The sequence below is a fragment of the Tasmannia lanceolata genome, unplaced genomic scaffold (assembly GCF_043159265.1).
Source record: "Tasmannia lanceolata isolate RefF3 unplaced genomic scaffold, GAP_Taslan_0.1 ptg000048l, whole genome shotgun sequence".
Lineage (NCBI taxonomy): Eukaryota > Viridiplantae > Streptophyta > Magnoliopsida > Canellales > Winteraceae > Tasmannia > Tasmannia lanceolata.
This window is the reverse complement of record NW_027518725.1, coordinates 1544455-1566217: the sequence shown is the minus strand read 5'-3', so window position 1 is coordinate 1566217 and position 21763 is coordinate 1544455. Positions and strand designations below refer to the sequence as shown.

General features: G+C 37.3%; 1 protein-coding gene across 1 annotated transcript; it reads left to right on the top strand.

Annotated features, from left to right (window-relative positions):
- Positions 1-1829: 1829 nt before the first annotated feature.
- LOC143864373 (eukaryotic initiation factor 3 gamma subunit family protein) lies at positions 1830-21122 on the top strand. Its single transcript, XM_077375302.1, has 12 exons — positions 1830-2171; positions 2259-2386; positions 3516-3633; positions 5807-5888; positions 5964-6034; positions 6400-6441; positions 7395-7519; positions 9442-9535; positions 12116-12442; positions 12562-12667; positions 17281-17367; positions 20724-21122. Exons 1-12 carry the CDS (start codon positions 2038-2040, stop codon positions 20808-20810), a joined length of 1401 nt encoding a protein of 466 aa, XP_077231417.1. The 5' UTR covers positions 1830-2037; the 3' UTR covers positions 20811-21122.
- Positions 21123-21763: the final 641 nt, after the last annotated feature.

Below are 21763 nucleotides of genomic sequence, written 5' to 3'. Positions count from 1 at the left end.
ATGCAGGGGAAATGACCTTTTTTTTTACAGCCCTGCAGAGAAAGTAATTTTCTCTTCACGTCTCTCTCTTGTCTCTTTTTCTTCTCTCTGGACGTTCCACCGAACCCACTGTCTTGACCTCCACTTTATTTCAGAGTTCCTACCGCACATGAGCTCTGAATTTTTGAAACGGCACATGAGCTTTGAATTTTTATTTTTATTTTTCACCCATCTGTTGGGTGGGTTAGATTTGAATATTTTATTTTTTACCCATCTAGCGTCACTCTCTTTACCAAATAGTTTCAATGCCCATTAAATGTTTATTTTGTGAATGTGTGATTCGATTGAATTGTTTAGGTTTTTTTTTTTTAACTTCTCTATTGTTTTCACTGAATTTTTCTATCGCTTGGCATCCACCTCAAAAATGCACATGCAAGATGATGAAATCTATAATCCATGGGCAACCCCAACAAGAATAATTCCTCTTTAGGGTTTTATAATACATGCAGTTTTATGATTGAATTCTTGGATTTTCACTTTCTTTCTTCAATTCCATTATTAGGGTTTTATTTTCGTTAGAATTTCTTCTGGATTGTAAAGACATCCAAAGCCTTGACAACAACACCCAGAAGGTCCACCCTCCACCATGGAAGAGACCTTGGCTAAGACTCAGGAAGCCATGGAAGCACGAGGATTGTCGTTTCCGCACATCAACTGCACCATCTTCAATCTTCCTCATGTCATGGGTACCCAAGGCTTTAACCGAGCCCCAACTCAACTGGTTATGGTTGCTTCGGAGAGCAACAAGCTCACGAGAACACGAAGATATAGGGAGGGAGACGAGTGTGACTACAAGCGGGTGAACTACCGCTTGACGCTGGCATTCCTCTTACAAGTGGACTAGGGGTTAAAAATTACCTGATATAAAAAAGGAGAGAAATTATACGGTGGATGACCGTGCATGCTCGTGCAGCACAAAAATAGAGTGGGACCCACATTGTTTGGGTGATGCAAACCATTCAATTGTTGCCCCTACGCAAAAAATCTTCTCCATCAGATGATCCTAACCCTCTAATCTGTGGATGTTTAAAATTGACAGCACAGTATAGAAACCTCCGCATTGGGCCCAACAAATGAATGTTTTGGATCACCCGAACAGTATGGTCACTTAGAAATTGATCCAAACCGTTCATCTGTTGGGCCACAACATAAATAGGTTGTACCCATCAATCATCTTTGTAGGATGAGTCGATCATTGTTTAGAAAGTACAGTGGTCCCACCTCATAGGATGATCTAAACCGTTCATTTGTTGGCCCTTAACCTAAATAGGCTGTACCCCGTGCACACATCATGTAAAATCTCCCTTGGCACATTCTATATAAGGTAGATCCAAACCGTAAATGGGCCATAATGTAAATAGGCTTGCCCAAAAATCATTTCCATAGGGTGGTCCCAACCCTCAGATCAATAGATATTTTCATAATGTGAAGTTCCTCTGTAGATCGGAGGGCTAGGATCTTCCTATGGAAATAAGTTCTTGGGCACAATCTATTTACAATGTGAAGTTCCTCTATAGATCGGAGGGCTAGGATCTTCCTATGGAAATAAGTTCTTGGGCACAATCTATTTACAATGTGACCCATCAAATGGACGGTTTGGATCATCCTATGGCATAAGCCGTACAATACTTTTTCAAAAATACTGCACAATACAGGCTTACACCTTATAAAAACTCCAATATACGGATCTATGCAATGGCCCAATACCCCGCACGTGCGAATGGCCTATCAAACTGGAGAAACCCTACAAAACAGCAGGCAGGCGACGCAAATAAAAAAAATTAAAAAGGGAGCTGATAGAGTCGCACCCCTGATGGATAATTCGCACCACTTGTAACATGATCTGTGCTAAAAAGCGTTAGACAGGGTTTATCATCACGCTAAAAAAATAACAACAGAATCTCTTAAACCCTAAAAATAACAGTCTTTTAAACCCTAAACACACACACACACACACACACTCTCTCTCTCTCTCTCTCTCTCTCGATCAAGAATAAGATGGCCGAAAGTGGAAGCTCAAAGGCCGATCCATTACAAAACCCTAACCCTAGAATTACGTGGGAAGGTTGCAGTGTCTTGCTCGACATCAACGACGGAGATCGCCTCGTTTTTGCTCGCCTCTCCCCTTCCTCGTAAGTTTTTTTTTTTTTTTTCACACATAAATATACATACATACATGAAACAAGCATAAAAACCCATTTGTTTGATTGTGGTTTTAGGACTCTGAAAATTGGTAATAAAAAGTGCTCCTTGCGTCCTTTAATCGGATGCCCCTTTGGTTCTTTGTTTCAAGTGGAAACTGGGTCGAAAGGTCCTTATTTATTGCGTGTTTCTGCTACTACACAAGGTATGATTTCATTCCCAAATTGGGATTTTGATTGGGATTTTAATCCATTAATTTTGCTTCTGTATGCTGTTGATTTATGTAGATTATTGCTGTCTTTTGTGATTGATCAATGAAAGTTAATTTGTGTACCCTAAACCCGAAACCCTAATACTGTGATTGATCAATGGAAGTTAATTTGTGTACCCTAAACCCTAATATTGTGAATTGTGATTGATCAATGAATATTAATTTGTGTCTAAGTCAAAAATATCGTTCTCGGGAAAATCTCCAGATATATTATTATTTTTTATTGTTTTTGGTTTATATCGGGGAAAAATTAAAATTATGTAAAAATATATAAATTAAGAAAAAAATCGTTAAAATATCGTGACATCATCGCGGTAAATGAAAACATCGCTATATTTTTTAAATTATCGGGACTATTTTGGGATTTTGTCATTTTATAATTTTTTTTATTTTTTGAATGGTCATTTTATCAAAATGTTGCGATAAAATCTCTATATTTTGAAAATATCAGAGATATTTGTGACTTAGATTTGTGTATGTATTCCGGATACATCAAGAAGGAAGATCTTTGGCTGGTTGTTTTGACAATTTTGGGATGTCCAATAATGAAATTGTCACTTGGCATTGTTGCTTTTTGTCTAGATGGTAGTGGTCTATCGAGTGTTTTTGGTGGCCTTGTATATCCCTTAGCTCAGTGTTTGACCCTTGTTGGGGCTTTCTATGGGTATGGCTTGTCTTTTGATGTATTTCTTTTATCTGTTAATAATTTCGTATCTGTTCAAAAAGAAATAAAAGAAGACGAGCCATGATCATTTAAAAAAAAGACAAGGCATGTTGTAATGTTTTGATTCACTAATGCTACAAGCTTTAGTTGTGTTTCTTAGTTCCTAATATATACGGAGTTACCAACATTTTCTTTGACATGGTTGTGAATGTTAATAGAGATGGGAACTTTACAACTATTCCTTTCCTTCAGTGAATTAAGTCAATAGTTTCTTTTTGACTGAAATAGTTTCATGATTAGAAAGTCTCTCGTCCAATAAATTGTTGTTTGTTTTATTTCATGCATAGCTTACTTTCATCAAATACGAGGCCGTAACTGAGTTTCCTCAATTGTGTGTAGGTAACCATTTAAAAGAACAGGAGGATTCTCCACCAAAAGATAACAAAGACAATCGAGCATTGCTTGACAATAATACAGCCCAGAGTCTCTCCGGTGAAGATATAGATTCATTGCGGAGGTAAGGAGATCGTTTATTCCCCCCTTAAGACGATGGTCATGCATTTAATGGTTTCTTATAATTTCCATATTTTGCATTTGGAGTTTCATTTTCTATTACATGTTTTCTTAGTGATTAAGATATGAGGAATGATGGGCTATCTCTCGCCGAGGAAGATTCTTTTCTTGATTGTGGTCCATTGTATGCGTGGTGTGAGGTGATTGGATTGTTGTAAGGTTAGCCACTATTATACTTTGTAGGCAAGACTACCACACCGAATGGAGTTCTTGTGTAGATGATGAAGGCTAGCAAATATGAACGCTCAAAACTTGTTGGGAAAACTAAAAAGACCTTATTTTAAGATCAAGGTGTTACGACCATCTGTTTGGTATGGAAACATACTAGCATGTACAGTCTTGCTGGTGGCCCACCACATCAATGCCCCCAATCATCTCACATGTTGCTTGTATGTGTAAAGGATCTTGCAAGCTTATGTGAGCGAGATATGGGAAGTGGAATTTCATGGAGAAGAGAGGAAAGAATTCGCACACTTCATGGGGATTCTATTCTCATTGTAATTTACAACTACAACTCTAATCAAATGCTTGTATAAAGATCTAAGTTTTTTATACGTCTGTATAATTGAGGGATTGCTAATTTTTATAGCCTTTCCGTTATAGACTCTTGGTGTTGCAATGAGCCTCTAGTTCAATATATGAAACATACTAGGGAGATCCATAGCGTACTTTCTCTGAGTCGGAGTCATCCACTTCTTTGTTCTTTCTACTTTAGTACCAAGAAAGTAGTTGAGATCTCGCAAATCCTTCATGTCAAATTTTTTTAAGTTCGCCTTTGAGCTTATCATTTTCTGCATTATCTCATCGGTTATAATGACGTCTTATTATCATCGACATGAACTAGTATGAGAACTGTATTTGACCTGGTGTGTTTATGAAATAGTGAATCGCATGCACTTCTCATGCATCCTCTGGCTTAAAAAGCTTGCTCTCAAACCACACTCTAGGAGCTTTCATCAACCCATAAATAGCTTCTTTATTTTTCACACATATGTTCTTTGTTTGCTTGTTGAAGGGAAAGTTTTATAAGACAACTGTGAGGCCAGCCATGCTATACAGCTTAGAATGTTGGGCCACCAAGAAGCAGCATGTGCATAAGATGAGTGTAGTGGAGATGCGAATGCTTAGATGGATGTGCGGCCACACAAGGTTAGATAGAATTATAAATGAAGACATCCATAAAAAGGTGGTGGGGGGTCACCAATTGAGTAGAAGCTGAGAGAGCACCTCTTAAGATAGTTTGGGCTTATCCAACGTAGGCCTTTGGATGCTCCAGTGAGAAGAAGTGACTCGTGCCAAGTTGATGGAGTAAAAAGAGGTAGGGGCAGACCGAAAACAACTTGGGTAGAAACCGTGAGGAAAGATTTGATGGCTAGGAGCGTAACAAAGAACATGACCTTGGAGAGGAGAGAATGGAAGAAAATGATCCATGTGACGAACCCAACTAGTGTCAGGATTAGACTTAGTCAATTTGAGCCGGGTAGATTCTTTCACCTTCTTCATAAAATTTTTCTAAAGGATTCATTAGCCAACCCAAACTAGTTTGGGACAAAGGCTTAGTTGAGTTGAGTTGAGTTGAGTTGAGTTATTTTCTTCGTCTGCTTCTTCCAAGCTTTTCTGGTTGCTCCATGCATATTTCTGCTTAGAGATGCCAATGTAAGAATGGATTTTTTCACATCCATTTTGATTGAGCTTCTGGAATATTAGCTAAGGCTAGAACTCATTGTATTGTAGTTGCTTTCACTACAAGACCGAAAGTTTCTCACAAGGTCAAGTTTCTGGTTATTTCCTTTTGCTATAAATCTGGAATAAACAATCCAATGATGGAAGGGAACAATAGTCTGGAATTTTTACGGTCACCTTCTAGAATGATGACATCTCTTATTGAATTTAATTTTAATTTCAGAAGAATTTTGTTATGTCTTGTTTTCTACTTGTTAATGAATTCAATTTAGTATTTGGTCACTAATATTTTGGATGGAACTCTGGTGCTAATTTTTATTTGTCAAAGCCACATTATTTCATATTTTTTTGAAATGGACATTTCAAAAAGAAATGGACATTTTTCTGAGATTTTTTTGCGTGAACATTTTTTACTAATTATGAATTTGACATAGGGAGGGCGCAACAGGCGATCAAATAATTGAGGCACTTATTGCTAACAGCTCAACATTCGGAAATAAAACATTGTTTTCACAAGTGAGTTGGCTTTTGTTATCTTAAAAAAAGGTTTTCTTTATTTGGAAAACATGCTGATTTTTAGGTCATCTGCAGGAGAAATATAGGCTTAAAAAACAAAAGAAATATGCACCTAGGGTACTTTTGAGGCGGCCTTTTGCACGCAGGTAATGTTTCGAGTTTCAGCATCTTGTTTCTGGACACTTTACAGATGTAATTTTCTGGTAGTATTATGTAAGGATTACGGTTGCATCTTTGAATATGATTTCCTACATTAAGGACTAAGTTGGTGTGCAATCTAATTGGATTCATGTTCCCAACCAATAAATTTCGGTCCCGGCAGAAATCCGAAATTTAAAACCGAAACCGAAATTAAAAAATATTGGCCGAAATTATAAGATTTTCACCGAAATTTCTACCGAAACCAAAATTGCCACCGAAATTTCGTTTTCAGCCAAGGCCAAAACTGAAACCGAAATTTCAAACCATGAATCATACAATTTTGATATCGTCTCTCTCTTTTGTTTTGCAGTATATGTGAAGCATACTTCAAGAAACACCCGGCTAGGATAGGGTAACTATTGCTTATTTCACTATACTTTATTTCCTGTTTTGTTTCTCCTTAATCAGTATAAATTGTAACATGCAGTTTCAAAGATTAATTAAATTAAGTTCAGAGTTCAGACTACCATGCGAAATCCTTTCCTTTTCCCTTTCTCTTATTTTAAATATTTATCGAATTCTTGGTAGATTATATATATATATATATATATATATATATATATATATATATATATATATATATATATAGATAGATAGATAGAGAGAGAGAGAGAGAGAGAGAGAGAGAGAGAGAGAGAGAGAGAGAGAGAGAGAGAACGGTTCCTACACATATGTGTAGAGAGTTCTCTACACACTAGCTTAAAATACAGTGGGGGCCCACATTGTTTGGGTGATCCAAGCCATCCATTTTAAAGACCCTCACATAGATAGGGTGTCTACAAAAAATCAGATCCATAGGATCATCCCAACCCTACGATTTGTGGAGGTAAAATGGATGTCTTTAAACCTTCACAAATTAGTCCAATTTTTGCCTCCACAGTTCGAATGGTTAGGATGATCCTCTGGATCTGATTTTTTGTGGACACCCTATCTATACGAGGGCCTTAAAAATGAATGGTTTGGATCACCCAAATAATGTGGCCCCCACTGTATTTTAAGCTAGTGTGTAGATAACTTATCTACACATGTGTGTAGGAACCGTTTTCTCATATATATATATATATATATATATATATATATATATATATATATATATATATATATATATATTTCATTAGAAGAGTAAAATCATTGTTATGGTTCACCTTTTAATTCCAATCCGTCTCACTATTTTTATTTTGGATCCTGATCTTAAGAATTTGTATACTCCTTAAATTTTTTCAGGAATGCATCCACATACAATGCATCTGTCTTCTATATTCCTTCTTATTTGTTGAATATTGAATGTTTGTCCATGGCTCTTAGGTTCTTGAGAGTGGACACTCTATCTCTGCTGCTTTCTATTGCAAATGTTGGTGCATATTCAGATGTTCTTGTTGTGGATATGGTTGGTGGCATCGTAACTGGTGCAGTGGCAGAACGTCTGGGAGGTATATATGTTCATTAGTTATATTGAAAATAATTAAGATGGAGCTTTCGTTGAATAAGTAACAAATTGGGTGCCACAACTTTATTTTATGTTGGTAATGTAAGAAATTGTGAGTGTATTTTTTAATGTTCTAATGTAGAGAAACAGTGGATATTGTAATTGTTTTTTTTTTTTCAAAAGTGCCCCTGATGTAGATTTCAAATTACCACCATGCCCCTGACTGTAGACAATACAGTAACGTAGAATCTATCCATAGAAAGCTAGACTAGGAGATAGCCAATGCTTTTCTCTTGAAAGACATTAGATTAAAATTTTAGGCTTTCGTACACAAATAGAGGAAACATAATAAATTGGCACTCTCTGGGTTGCTTCAACCTTTTCACTCAACAAATTAAGCGGTTATAAGCTGTATAGTTTTGAGTCAAAATTCATGCTTCAGATCAATCATCTTCCCATTTCTTGTTTTTTGCTTAGATCCTTAGGACAGGCTGTGGTGAATAAGCTCTGTGTTGTGGCAGCTTCTTTCTGTTGTGAAATTCTATTTTACTATAAAGGCAGGAAAAAGTAACAAGAAGAGGGAAACAGAACTTCCTGTTTCCACACTAGTAGTGTTCTATATTAGTCTTTAAAAACTTGGACTACGAGAACTCAGCCATGATAATTGGGTGCTGACTTGGCCGAATCAATGATTGACGCAGTCGGTTTTTTATTAACTCGGGTGAGTGAAAGGAGTTTTGATTGACTTGTAGGGAAAAATTCGCAGTCGGATTCAAATGAGGCAAGGTAAAACCGAGTCAACTAGGCCGAGTCGATGATTGACTTGGGAGTTTTTAGACAATGTTCTATATTACTGTGAAACAACCAACTACTCCAAAAGCTTAAGCCATTGGAGAACTCTTTACACTTTAACACTCCCCCTCACGTTTGGCCTCTATTTTTAGGGTTGGCCTACACGTGGCACATGTGGCCCCTCTTTTGGGTTAGCCATAGGTTGTGAATTTTTATTATCAAGGAGGTTTCAACCCAGTGCAATTTGCTCTGATACCATGTGAAACAACCAACTACTCCAAAAGCTTAAGCTGTTGGAGAACTCTTTACACTTTAACAAGCTTAACCTGCTCCCAAGTGATATGCTTTTATTTGATAATGTTAAGTTCTTATCTTTAGTATGCACCCTCTTTGGATGGAAAAAAGGTTACTATGGTTTTTGGGGCAGGTCCTTTTTTCAATTAAGTTTTATGATATTATATTTATGGGATTTGCTAGGAAATTTCATGGAAAGCCATTTCGCGGCTGACTTTTGCATTAGACAGCCTCCTAAGATGAATTAAATGAATAAGTCAAAATCTGCTGAAAAGTGAGCCTGGGCGGCTGTTCTCTCAGGCAAAAGTCAGCGCCAAAATGTCTTTTTGCGTTTTTTTTTTATAATGGTAACCAAATCTTTCTGCGAAATTGCCCAGCAAATCCCTATATTTATAGATGTCTTGTGTCTTATCTCATGGCATGTGATAACCCGTGTCTGTATCTGTCCTACATTTTGGACAATGCCGAGTTGTACCTCTGCTCTATATCTGTATCCTTATATACTCGAACAACTTGTGTTTCGCTACCGAATTCGTTTCCCACCGTGGTAAGTATGCTTCAATAACATGATATAATTGTTAAGGAGATTTCTAGGCAATTTTGCAAAGGCACTTTTGCGGCTCCTCTTTTTATAGGAAAGAAGTGCCACCTCATATGAATTGAATGAATAAGACAAATTCAGCTACGAGGTGGCTCTTCTCTCTCAAAAAAGAGGGGCTGCTAAATGGTTCCATGCGAAATTGCCTAGACACTTCCATTTCTTAAATACCCATATTAATCTAAACTCTAAAGTAAATGGGAAAATCTCAGATGTATCATGCCTTTTTTTTTGTTTAACAGGTACAAGTTATGTATGTAACACTTATTTTGGTATCACGCCGTATCCGATGGATATCGTAGGCATATTCAACTTCAATAACGAAATCTGTGACAGGTACACTCTCTTTTATGTTTTGGTGCATTTGGAATTGTCCTTTTTTTTCTTTCTCATTTTTCCCTTCTAAATTCCTCTTTTTAACCTATGTACTATGATGTTTGAGCAAAATTTTAATACTATTTTAAGATTACATGTTTTTGGATTAATTGAGGCACCATAGCGGCTGTTGTAAATTTTCTTTTGCAGATAACCTTAGCATCAATTACACACATGCTTGTCCATTTCAATCTTGCTGCCATATGAAAGTTTCGTATTTGAAAAAGAAATTTGTTTACTTAAGGATCTTGAATTCATTAAATATGAGAAATATAAGATGCATTTGTTTCTAAAAGTCTGATGCAAATGATTATTATTCTATTTATTAAATGGGAAATATGGCCATTTTAGGAAAAGACAAACAAAAGGGCGTGAAAATATCAATTTCCATATGAAGTTATTCTAATCTTCTTGTTGGTGGTAACTTCAGGCATGTAAGAATAGAAGGAAGAAAATAAAGTTGTTCCTAAAGAAAATATCTGGATGCACCATTTCAAAAAAAAAAGAAAATATCTGGATGCACGTCTTTGAAATTCCAGAGGTCAAGTGCTTATGGTGTTTGCCAAATAAGTCAATCTGTGTTATATGTCTCAGGAGGATGGAAGAAGAAAGTATCATTGAATATGTTAGCTGGGCAGATTGCTCACTAGTTTTATCGTCTTCACTCGGATCTGGAATACTTGTTATCATTGAGTATGTCTGTGGCCTCCTTTGTTGCTTTTTTACCTTCATCGCTAGATTATATGCATCATTCAACGTCCAATATAGTTGGGGAGTAATGACATTGTATATGGCAAGCGTATCCATGAGAAAGTGAAACTCTTCCATGTAGTCATCCATACTTTGACCCCTTGCTTCATATTTTGCATCTTTTGGTACACGTCTTAAAATACTTTCCCCCCCTAAGCTCTCGTCTTGCTCTGGCCTTGAGTTGTTCTCACCATGCCGACACATTTTTCCTCAACTTGACGACCACAAATTTTACCCTTTTATGACGTGACACATCTTTATAGTTGAACACTCGTTCCTTGGGTCAACCAAAAAATAAAATTGCTAGGTTGCAACCTCCCCTCGAAATTAGGGAACCTTCATATCGAAATTCCTATGGCCCTTTCCATGAGTTGGGGAAATCTAGGGCTTTCACCCCTCTGATCCTGCTTAACAGTGTTAAGCTCTACATCTTCCGATGGGTGACTGTTATCATTACACGTCAGATCTCATAGCGATCCATTCACTACATTAATTGCTGAATTTTCCTTCTAAGTGAGTCTAATTCTGCATCTCACGTACAGGAGGGTTTTGACGACTCCCTCTACCTGGGCTCTTCTTGCATTTATATGAAATTAATTGTAACCAAATCTCAGCCTAACCTGGGCTATGATACCAATATGTAGTCTTGGGAAGGTTTACACGCTAAAATCAGTCCAAGATGACTGTCAAAAGTTCAAAACAAATCCCAGCAGCTATATATTTAAAAATCTAATTGTAGGACTATTAAAGTGTGAATCAATCCAAAAATACAGATCTAGTAAAATAGGTATGAGATTAAGCAATAAATACTTCACATAGGCAACAATAGATAAACCCTAGTCAAGAAAAGAGAAAATAAAGAATAGGAAAGTCACTTGAAGGAAAATCCTCGAGATCCAGCCCTAAGCTCCACTCCAAACCCACGAATCTGAAGATGCAGCCAAGAAGAGAGGTTCAGAAAACATAGAATTCGAAGTTTTGGATCTCTCTCTCTCTCTCCCTCCTAAAACCGTACCTGATGTTAGGTGAAAGATATAATTATCCCTCATTTAGTCCCCCTAACTATAAGATAAACCAATGTTCTTCTATGTTTGTCTAGAATAAACTTTATGTAGGAGAAAAAGGCAACCGAACTGAAATAAAATGTCTTTCTAAGGTTAAGAGTCATATGGGCCCTTTGGTGGAACGTGGTCCCATTCATACCAATTCTCGGTGGCTATGGCTTACGCATGCATCAGTGTGACTAGAAAATCTTCACGATTGTTATGAATTTCTACGGCAGTACTCAAACTCTATTGTAGCCAATCTCATATGCAGCTGCAAGACAAACCAAAGTAAAAGACTAAGCAGAAGAAACAAAGAGAGTGATGCTCCAAGTGGTGTCATTCTGATGTCAATATGTTGACCACATGGGTCCTTTCGGTCCAAAAATATGTGATACTTTTTCCTTCTTTTATGATGAATTTATTTTGATTTTTAGGACTTATGTTAGCTTGTTTCAACACGCTCCTAGTTTTCTAAAGCTGCGAGGCCTGTTGGCACTTGGGAGCGATCTTGGTGTTTTTGAAAATTTGGATGTATCTAGGCCCTTTGAAAGAAGTTTTCAGGTGTCTTAAAGTAAGCAAAAGGGTTAGAAAGTATTCTTTAATCAGAGATAGGATTTAGATAACTTTTGTACTCTCTTTATAGTGTATTTTCTTAGGCTGATACTCCTGTATAGCTCTACTATTTATCTATTTACTTGGTTATTGTGAAAGCTGCTAACGTGTTTTTGCATTTGTCTTGGGGCAGGATTGTACAATCTCCTCTCGCAGATCTTTGTTTTGCTCAGAAAGAAAATGTTCAACATTCCATATTCCCTCTAAAGCCGTGCTCTGTTGAAATTCAGTCAAATGCTAATGAGGCTTCCTTGTCGAGTGAATTTGTTTCAAGTATATCGGATGGGAAAAATGTTCAAGAAGAAAACCCTACAGATGGGAAAATTGTTCAAGAAGAAAACCCTACCGATGACTTGTGCGTGTCATCAGTTGGAAGTAGAGAAAGTTCCAAATCAGCAAAACCTGGAAGGCGGGCATCACCAGGAGTAATAAAGCTGTGGAAAGAAAATGGTTTTTCAAGGTAAATATGCGTGAGATGAATAACAGATGACTTGGAAGAAGCTGGAGATTACCATTATTAAAAAAAAAAAAACGAAGCTCGAGGGTTAGTTCTGATTCTAAGTTGCAATTTTTATGCAGTCTAATAATTGCTGCTCCGGAGCTGGATATGTGGAGCGCAGTTCAAGAACTTCTACCTCTACTATCATATTCTGCACCATTCGCCATCTATCATCAATATCTTCAGGTGATTCATGCTTTTGATGCATCATATTTTCTAGTTCTATTTCTTTTTACAAGTTAAATTTTGTTCACTTGGGGCAATACAACTATCAGCTTCCAAATTGATTTTAGAGTTTCAGGGTTTTTTTTTTTTTTTTTTGAATGGTGATTTTGGAGTTTGAGTTAGTTCCTTAAACTTTTAGGGCCTCTTTGGCAACGCTTCCCATTCTCAGATTTTCAGAGAGGGCAAAGCGGACTGAATGGATTTGGCGAACCGGACACTGATTCGCTTTGTTAATTCCACTTTTTTGCCACTTGAAAAGAGGAAAATGGAGAAGTTAGCCGAGCGGGTTGGATTTTCAAACACAATTCCATCATTTCATTTCATCACTGAAGCATAAAAAATAAGAAACATCAAAAAGTGCTTTTTTTTAGTGTTACTAAACACACATAAGTTTCTTTGCACAACCACATTAATCATTAAGTAATTCGTCTGTGTGCCATACAAGTCATGTATGTTTTCTTTCATGCCTCTTGAGGCATCATGACTATCAGCTTTCAAATTGATGTGGGATTTTGAGTTTGTTTGATACAGTCTCAGGAAGGGTGTTACATGCTAAACGGTCCAAGATGTCTTTTTTACAATAGATCCAAACGATCAAAAGATTTAAAATCTATGACAAGACAATTATGACATGAAGCAATCTCAAAAGAGAATTTGGATTAAAAATAGGGACAATCACTTGAAGGAAATAGCCAAAATCAAGCCAAGGTCCACCCCAAGTCCACCTTTTGGTCGATACAGCCAAGAGGGTCTCGCTCTCTCTCTCTCTCTCTCTCTCTCTCTCTCTCTCTCTCTCTCTCTCTCGCATGCGCGCAACTTAAACATTAACTAATACCCTTTTATGTCCAACTTGAGTAACCTTTAAATAAGATAAAAGACTAACTTAAATAAAGATACAAGTTTCCCTTATGTTACTCAAGGTTTATGTGGGTCCTTTGGTGGTCCATGGCTCCCTTGTCTGCCAATCTTTGGTTAGCTATGGTTCACACATCCACCATCGTTCATTTAACTTTTTAGTTTCTTTGTGTTTTAGTATAAAAGATAAATAACGCCTTTCTCCAACATCTTAAACCTTTGGAGAAGTTGGTTAGTTAACATGGTATCATAGCCAAAGGTCTCGAGTTCAAACTCCCGGATAGCAAAAATCCACATGCGATGGTCTGCCCAAAGTGGGACCACATGTGCCACGTGTTTACCAAGTGGGCCGCACGTGCGGGGGAGTGTTAATGTATAAAAGATAAATAACGCCTTTCTCCAACAGCTTAAGCTTTTGGAGAAGTTGGTTGGTTAACACTTTGCACTATTGCATTAACTGTCAATGCTTGTAAAATCAATCAGTTACATTACATATATTTATAAACTTTACTTACAGGATAAATGTCTAAGCTTTATTCCTATGTTCAGAAAGTTCATATAAACTATGTCTGAAAGGATCTCCCAGAATCCCAATGTATTCTACCTTAAAAAGTTTGGGCAGAAGTGCTTGCACAATATTGGTCGTGGGAAGGGGGTACCGTGATAGGGGGGTACATAGTAATGTACAACTTGAAAATACGTGCTAATTATATTATTTGCATAGAAGCCTCTGGATAGGGAAATGGAGGTGGTGTGAAGATTGCTGCATACTCTCGAAAGGTGCTATATCAAGATAGATGGGCAAGATAAACGCATTTGGGTTTGGAACTCAGGTGGGGACTTCTCAGTTAAATCATTCTATCATCATCTCCGACCTTGCCCCGACTACTACAATGTAGCCAAAGTGTAGGTCATTAAAGCACCACCAAGGGGCTGACGACATTGCTTGAAAGGATCCAAACCATAGACTTCCTCAGAGGCAGAAACATTTTGATCATCGACCATTGTGCCCAATGTATTGAGGCGGACGAAACATCGTTCACCTACTCATTCACTGCTAGGTGGCTAGGGAAGTATGGGGCAAACTTTTAAGTAGATTTGGAATCTCATGGGTCTTTCTCAACTCAACTCAACTAAGCCTTTGTCCCAAACTAGTTGAATCTCACGGGTCTTTCCAGCTAAAATTTTGGAAACCTTGGAGAGTTGGGCGATGGCGCCATGGAAAGGAAAAGGAAAAATACTGTGGTGAGTTTCCTTTCCATCTACGATATATGTGCTTTGGAAAGAAAGAAATGCTAGGACTTTCGAGGGATTCTCCAAGGGAGTTCAGTTCATCTTCAATAAAGTGATTGCCTTAACTATCTCATGGGTGAAGTCTCTGCCAATTTTTAGATTTGTGTCTACTGTCTGCATATGATTTTTGGCACGGGTGGAGAGTAATATGTGAAGGAGTTAGCATCGATCCTATAGTAGTGCAAGAATGGTCTCCTCTTCAAGGGATCCTAAAATTGAATTTTGATCGCTCAAGTATAGGGAACCCAGGACCATCGGGTATTGGTGGCCTTTTGAGGAATGAAGAAGGGGTGGTCATTTGGGCATATTTAGTCGAACCATTGGGGTGGCAGATGCAAATGAGGCCGAAGTGAAAGCTGTGCACCATGTAATTAAGCTTCTCCTAAACATGGACCTAAACGAGGTGGTAGTGGAAGGGGATTCTCTCAATGTCATTAGATGGCTGAGAGGTTCAAGAGTGGCACCTTGGAGGTTTGCCTCCTTATTTGATGAAATCCAGGACAAAATTGGTGGGGCATCCATATCTTTCTCCCATGTCAAGCGATCAGCAAATGGGGAAGCAGATAGGTTAACTTGAGATGGGGTGTCGAAAGTGAGTACAGGGCTCTTCGATTTCCTTCCTCCTTAGTTAGTTGTATGCTTTATTATTGCCTATGTTGCTCTCTTTCTTCTAATGTATTGCCAGGAACCTTCTCGGTCTCTGTTTTCTTTTAATGAAATATGTTTGCCATTAAAAAAAAAAAAGCAGCCTATGCACTGGAGGCTCATGATAAGTTTACTTTCAGTTTTGAATCTTTTGAAGGTACAATTTTTTAAAGTATTCTATTCCATGAATATTTACCACAAAAATTATTCATTTGATGTTGTCTATATCCACTTTTCTCTGGCTGCCATTTGGTTGCAACTTAGGCAATACGCCACGGACTCACGATATCCGGGCATCTTGGATTCCTACTTCTTTCACCAGATTGTCTGATATGAGTCTTATTACCATTTAACTATTTTTAGCTGCTGTGAGTTCTTCTGATGAGACATCGCTTTAATGAGAACACAAATTCGTATTCAACTTTTCAATTGGAAGTTGGAACGTGGTGGTACGGAAATATCATAAGTGTAGCCAAAACCAAGTAAATAATATCCACTCCCAAACTCTTTTTCAAACTGGTTGAAAGGATATTTTATAATTTCCACAGGCAGAGATCTACTACCTGCTGGTAGAGATGATTATAGGATGTGTCAAACTAATTAATGCTATGGGAGAGAATCTAATGGGCTATAAGCTCAGCTCAACTCAACAGGCTTTTGTCCCAAACTAGTTGGGGTCGGCTAAATGAATCCTTTAGAAAAAATTCATGAAGAAGGTGAAAGGAATCTACCTGGCTCTAATCCTAGCTCTAGTTGGGTTCTTCTACGTGGATCATTTCCTTCTATTCTATCCTATCCAAGGTCATGTTCTTTGTTATGTTCCTAGCTATCAAGTCTTTCCTCACCGTTTCTACCCAAGTTGTTTTCAGTCTGCCCCTACCTCTTTCTACTCCATCAATTTGGCACGAGTCGAATCTAATGGGCTATAAGCATGGTTTTAAATTTCGTCCGAAATTGGCAGGGACCGAAATTTAAAACTGAAACCGAAATTATAATGCTTATACCGAAACCGAAATTTCCACTGAAATTTCCACCAAAATTTTGTTTTCCGCTTGAGGCAGAAACCGAAACCAAAATTTCAAACCTTGGCTATAATGACTGGTAATTGTTAGCATATTTCGGTATACTTTGTGACCTAAAGATTGTAGCTTTTATCTTAATTACTAATTTATTATTTGATTGTTATCTTTTCCCATGCGTATTTCCCCTCTTCGCAGTTCACTTGTGGTTATTGCCTAAATGTGGCCCGAACCAAGGTTTAAAATTTCGGTTTCGGTACCGGTTTCGGACCCTAAAATTTCGAAATTTGGTACAAAAATCGAAATTAATATTTTGTTCAATATATAAATTTCGGCCAAAATTTTGGTGAAATATTAAATTAATTAAAAAAAAACAGAATTTTTGGGTCAAATTTCGGCAAAACCAAAATTTCGGCCGAAATAACCTTGACTACTTGGTTATAAATGTAATTTTGTTTTCTCTAGTCCTCTGTTTACTCTCATTTTGGTCAGTCTTCTAAAGATATATTCCACACTTGTTAATTTTGATAGTTAATTTTGTACTGGTTCAATAATAGCTGTTCTTCTATACTCTTTCCATTGTGCATTTATTTATTTATTTTTCAGATTATGAGAAGGATTGTTAGCTCTCAGGCTTTAATAAATTGTTTAATACTCTCTTTATCACGTATCCTTTTGTGTAGCTTTTTTTTGGCTTGCTTAGCCTGTGTGCATTAGCAAGACATACGATCAATATCTAACATGTTTCCTTTTCAAATACAGCCTCTTGCAACATGCATGCACAAGTTACAGGCTGAAAAAATGGCAATTGGTTTGCAAATTTCTGAACCATGGCTACGCGAGTACCAGGTCATCATAACTCCCTAATGTTTTTTTAGTGATTTCAAGCTTTCAAGTACAATGTTCCTTTTTTTAAAAAAAAGTTTCGCATTTTAATATGTTTATAAATTATAACTACTTGATCTAGGAGATTGTAAGCGGGCAAGCAAGCTCAAACTTCTACATTTCATTAATATAGAGGCATTTGCTTTTGCTCCAGATAGCAAGTAAGAAAATTGAAATGCAGGCACGACTCAAAACTGAAATACATAGGAGCTTATGGATTAACACTTTTATATTGATGACATGTTAATATGTCTGAAGCTATGGGGTAAAGGCCATTTTGTGGCACACTTAATGTGGTTAATGTGAGGTCTTTCCAGGCCATATCTCCAATATCTTGGTGATTTCTGCTCAAATTTGGTGACCCTTGCTGTTCTTCATTTTTGGGGGTTGGGAAATGTTGAGCTCTTAATAAATCATCCACATCAAATTCGTTTGGAGGAAGGAGAAAAGAAGAAGAGCGAGAGAGGGAGGAAAAGTAGGAAAAAGGAAAGGGAGAAGAATATAATCCATGGAAGTTAACTCAAACCCTGCGACATGTTCTTTATACAGATATTCACTTAACCTAATTACAATAGATGCCACTGAAGCCACCCATGGTGGGCCTCATCGTACTAGCGTACATTACAGAAGGAATAATTAAAAGAAATATACCATAACTCAATGTAAATCAGAATCAAACTAAACTATCTTGATTCTTTGCTCTGCCCCTCAAGTTGGCTGATAGATATCATTCATGCCTAGAGTATATTTCAATGTAAATCAGAATCAAACTAAACTTATCTTAATTCTTAGCACTCCCTTCAAGTTGGATGATGGATATCATTCATGCCCAGCTTGAAACAAATTCTAATAAGCTACGACCAATCGTGTTTTCTAAAAGTCTTCCAACTAATATTTTTTTTTTGAAAAGCGACATATTTTATTAAAAATAGATTAGCAGTCGGGACCAGTAGACAGTAGTCCCAGCATGTTATTACACTTAGTCAGGAATCCCTAGGCATACCTAGGGCGATACATGGTACGTATATTGAGAAAAGTTTACATTAACCACAATGATTGAATGCTTCCATTACATATTACAGAGAGGTAATTACTTCCATTTCATCTTGTTGGGCCCCAGCCTTCGCCAAAATGTCTGCCACCTCATTCGCCGATCGTCGCCGATGTTCAATTCTCGGGGATAGGACTCGCATTAGGTCCAATATTTCAGCCACTTGGTCCTGTAGCTTCCAGGGTCCCTTCGAGGAACCAGATGCCCAACCCACTGCATTAGTAGAATCCCCTTCAATAATCAATGGACTTTGATTATTCACAAGTGCCCACTGCAAACCAAATAGAAGGGCTTTGACTTCCGCCTCATTTGCATCGCATATACCCACCGGGCCAGAGAATGTAGCAATTGTCGAGGAATCGGAATTTCTGAAAACCCCTCCAATACCCGCTTTCCCCGGATTACCTAGTGAGCACCCATCAAAGTTAAATTTTAGCCACCTTGGTGGTGGTGGTACCCATTTTGGTTTTGGTTTTGGTTTGGTTCTGATTGCCCTGTCCCAAATGACTGCCCACCAATTTCGAACAAGATCATCGATTCCATAGGTGAAGTGTTCTTCCAGCTAATATTTGGATCTCACACAAGGACCATATATCAATTTTATAGTGAGCTTTTCACAAACAAATTGACAATCTACTTTAATACGCTGTCTGTCACAATTTTCTTAGATATTTTCAAAATATCACCTTTTTTTTTAATGGTCAAAATATTGCTTTTTTATTGCTAAATTTTTATAAAACGACGACATCCCGAACTACTCCCGAGTATTTGTCGTTTTTATCTTAAAATATCCCGATAATATCGCGATATTATCCCAATATTTTTATTTTGAGAAAACGGTTCCTACACACATGTGTAGATAAGGTATCTACACACTAACTTAAAATACAGTGGGGGCCACATTATTTGGGTGATCCAAACCATTCATTTTTAAGGCCCTCACATAGATAGGGTGTCCACAAAAAATCAGATCCATAGGATCATCCTAACCATTCGAACTGTGGAGGCAAAAAATGGACTAATTTGTGAAGGTTTAAAGACATCCATTTTACCTCCACAAATCGTAGGGTTGGGATGATCCTACGGATTTGATTTTTTGTAGACACCCTATCTATGTGAGGGCCTTTAAAATGGATGGTTTGGATCACCCAAAAAATGTGGGCCCCCACTGTATTTTAAGCTAGTGTGTAGAGAACTCTCTACACATATGTGTAGGAACCATTTTCTCTTTTATTTTATATATTTTTTTATAAATATAATATTTTATATATTTTTTAAATAATTCTATTTTTACTATTTTTTTCCGATATAAACCTGAAAAAAAATATATCCCGTGATTTTCCCTTGCCGAGAAATTCCCGAGAACGACATTTGTGACATAGCATACGCTCACTCCTCTCTTGGACCCCTGGACTATTAGCAACATCAGTATTCATTTCATAGTCGTAGAATGCATTAATTGGCATGCCAACCTCAAATCACATCTCTTTCATATGTTTTCAACCACATCAACACGGTATGTGAGCCATCACACAATATTTGCCTCTGTATTGGAACCACATGCTGCTTTTACGTTCCTTCCAACAGAAGTACAAGAACCTGTTGTTGATCATGTGACTGAGGTCAACCTGTTCATTTTTTAAAGACAATTCCTCTACTTGATGCACCCTAAGTATCTTAGAATGCATCAAGCTGCATCCCAATTGGCCAATAACAAGATTATGCGTAAACCCACTTACTACAGCCATAGGAAAAGCAAATAAATGAGTTTCCTAGCATGACGATAATACCTTATTTCTTAAACCAATCTCCCTTATCCTTACATCAGTACTTTGTAAATCAAACTAAAATATCTTAATTCTTAACTGAAGGGAACCAAAGTCTAGACGCTTCAGTCTTTGGCTGTTTTATTGTGACTTAAAGGCGGAATCCTCTGAATTAGTTTCACTACTTCTGGCTCTTTTCTTATTCCTTTTGACTGTTTTGCTGGCGTGGGTGGGTTGGCTGAGGGCGATGTTGGATGGTTTTTATCATTCGACAGATTGAAGAATGCCAGATTGTTAACAGGTGGTTGCACCTGCTCAAATATCTTATTTTTTAATGGCGTCGCTCAAATATCTATCATGTATCTATATTCCTTACCATTAAAAAAAAAAAAAATCTATATTCCTCAGGAGACAGTAATCTGTGTGCATAATACATATTTGTTCCCACCACACTGGCCTAACAATTCATTTGTTTTCCTTCTTTTTTTTCATTGATTACGCAGGTCCTTCCATGTAGAACACATCCATGCATGCAAATGAGTGCATTCGGTGGGTACATTTTAAGCGGGATTCGGATATGCAGCAGTTAAGCTCACACCGAAAACAAGTTTGTTTCTTAAACTCCCACTTTAATTGATGGGTAGTTTTGAGAAAATCTATTTAAATAACTGAAATGGATCATATATATGGCTCATATCGAAAACCAAGATAGTAAAAATGTATTCTCCAGCCCATTCTTTTGCCCAACATGTATTATTTTTATGATCCTGTCTTATTTTGGATACACGGGCAAGGTACTGAAACCGTTTTATCTTTTCTGAAGTTTATACATGACCACACTTCATGTGCCTTTTGCAAAACAAATGTTGATTTTTTGAAATGGAATGGTGATTTTATTAAAATCCACAAGCAAAGCACAAAGAATCACATAATCCATCTGGCCTGGAACACCCGGGTGGGCAAAATAATTTTCTGGAAGATTTAGTTGGTCAATTTTTTCCATCATCCTTGAACTGCTCACTTGCATAACTGCATATTTTTGAGCTAACCATAGGTTCTATATGAGATCTCCCTGCTTTTGGGAGTCCATTCCTAACTGTTTTTCCATTTTTGGCTGCTGTGGCTTCTAATTAATTAGTTCTTCAATCGATCAGTTGCCATCTCTCCACATGTGTTGTCAGGAAGTTTCAATTCTCTTATGACACAAGCAGGAAAGCAAAAGCATTTGAGCACACCAGTAATTGTGGAAGTTAAAGCAAATAATATTGAACTGTTGGAGATGCTGCTGTGTTGTAGTAAAGCTTTAGGGCATCCAAACTGAAGTCTGAACTAATGGAACTTTACATACGAAAATCACAGAGAGAGAGAGAGAGAGAGAGAGAGAGAGAGAGAGAGAGAGAGAGAGAGAGGAATCCTGTTGCAGTCTAGTAAAAATCCGTTTGTTATCTCTGCTACTTTGTTTGCTTAAAAAGGAATAGGCAGATGATTAGTCACTTCTAAAAAAACCTGGTAAAAAAACCGACTCAACAACTGTTTTGAATCA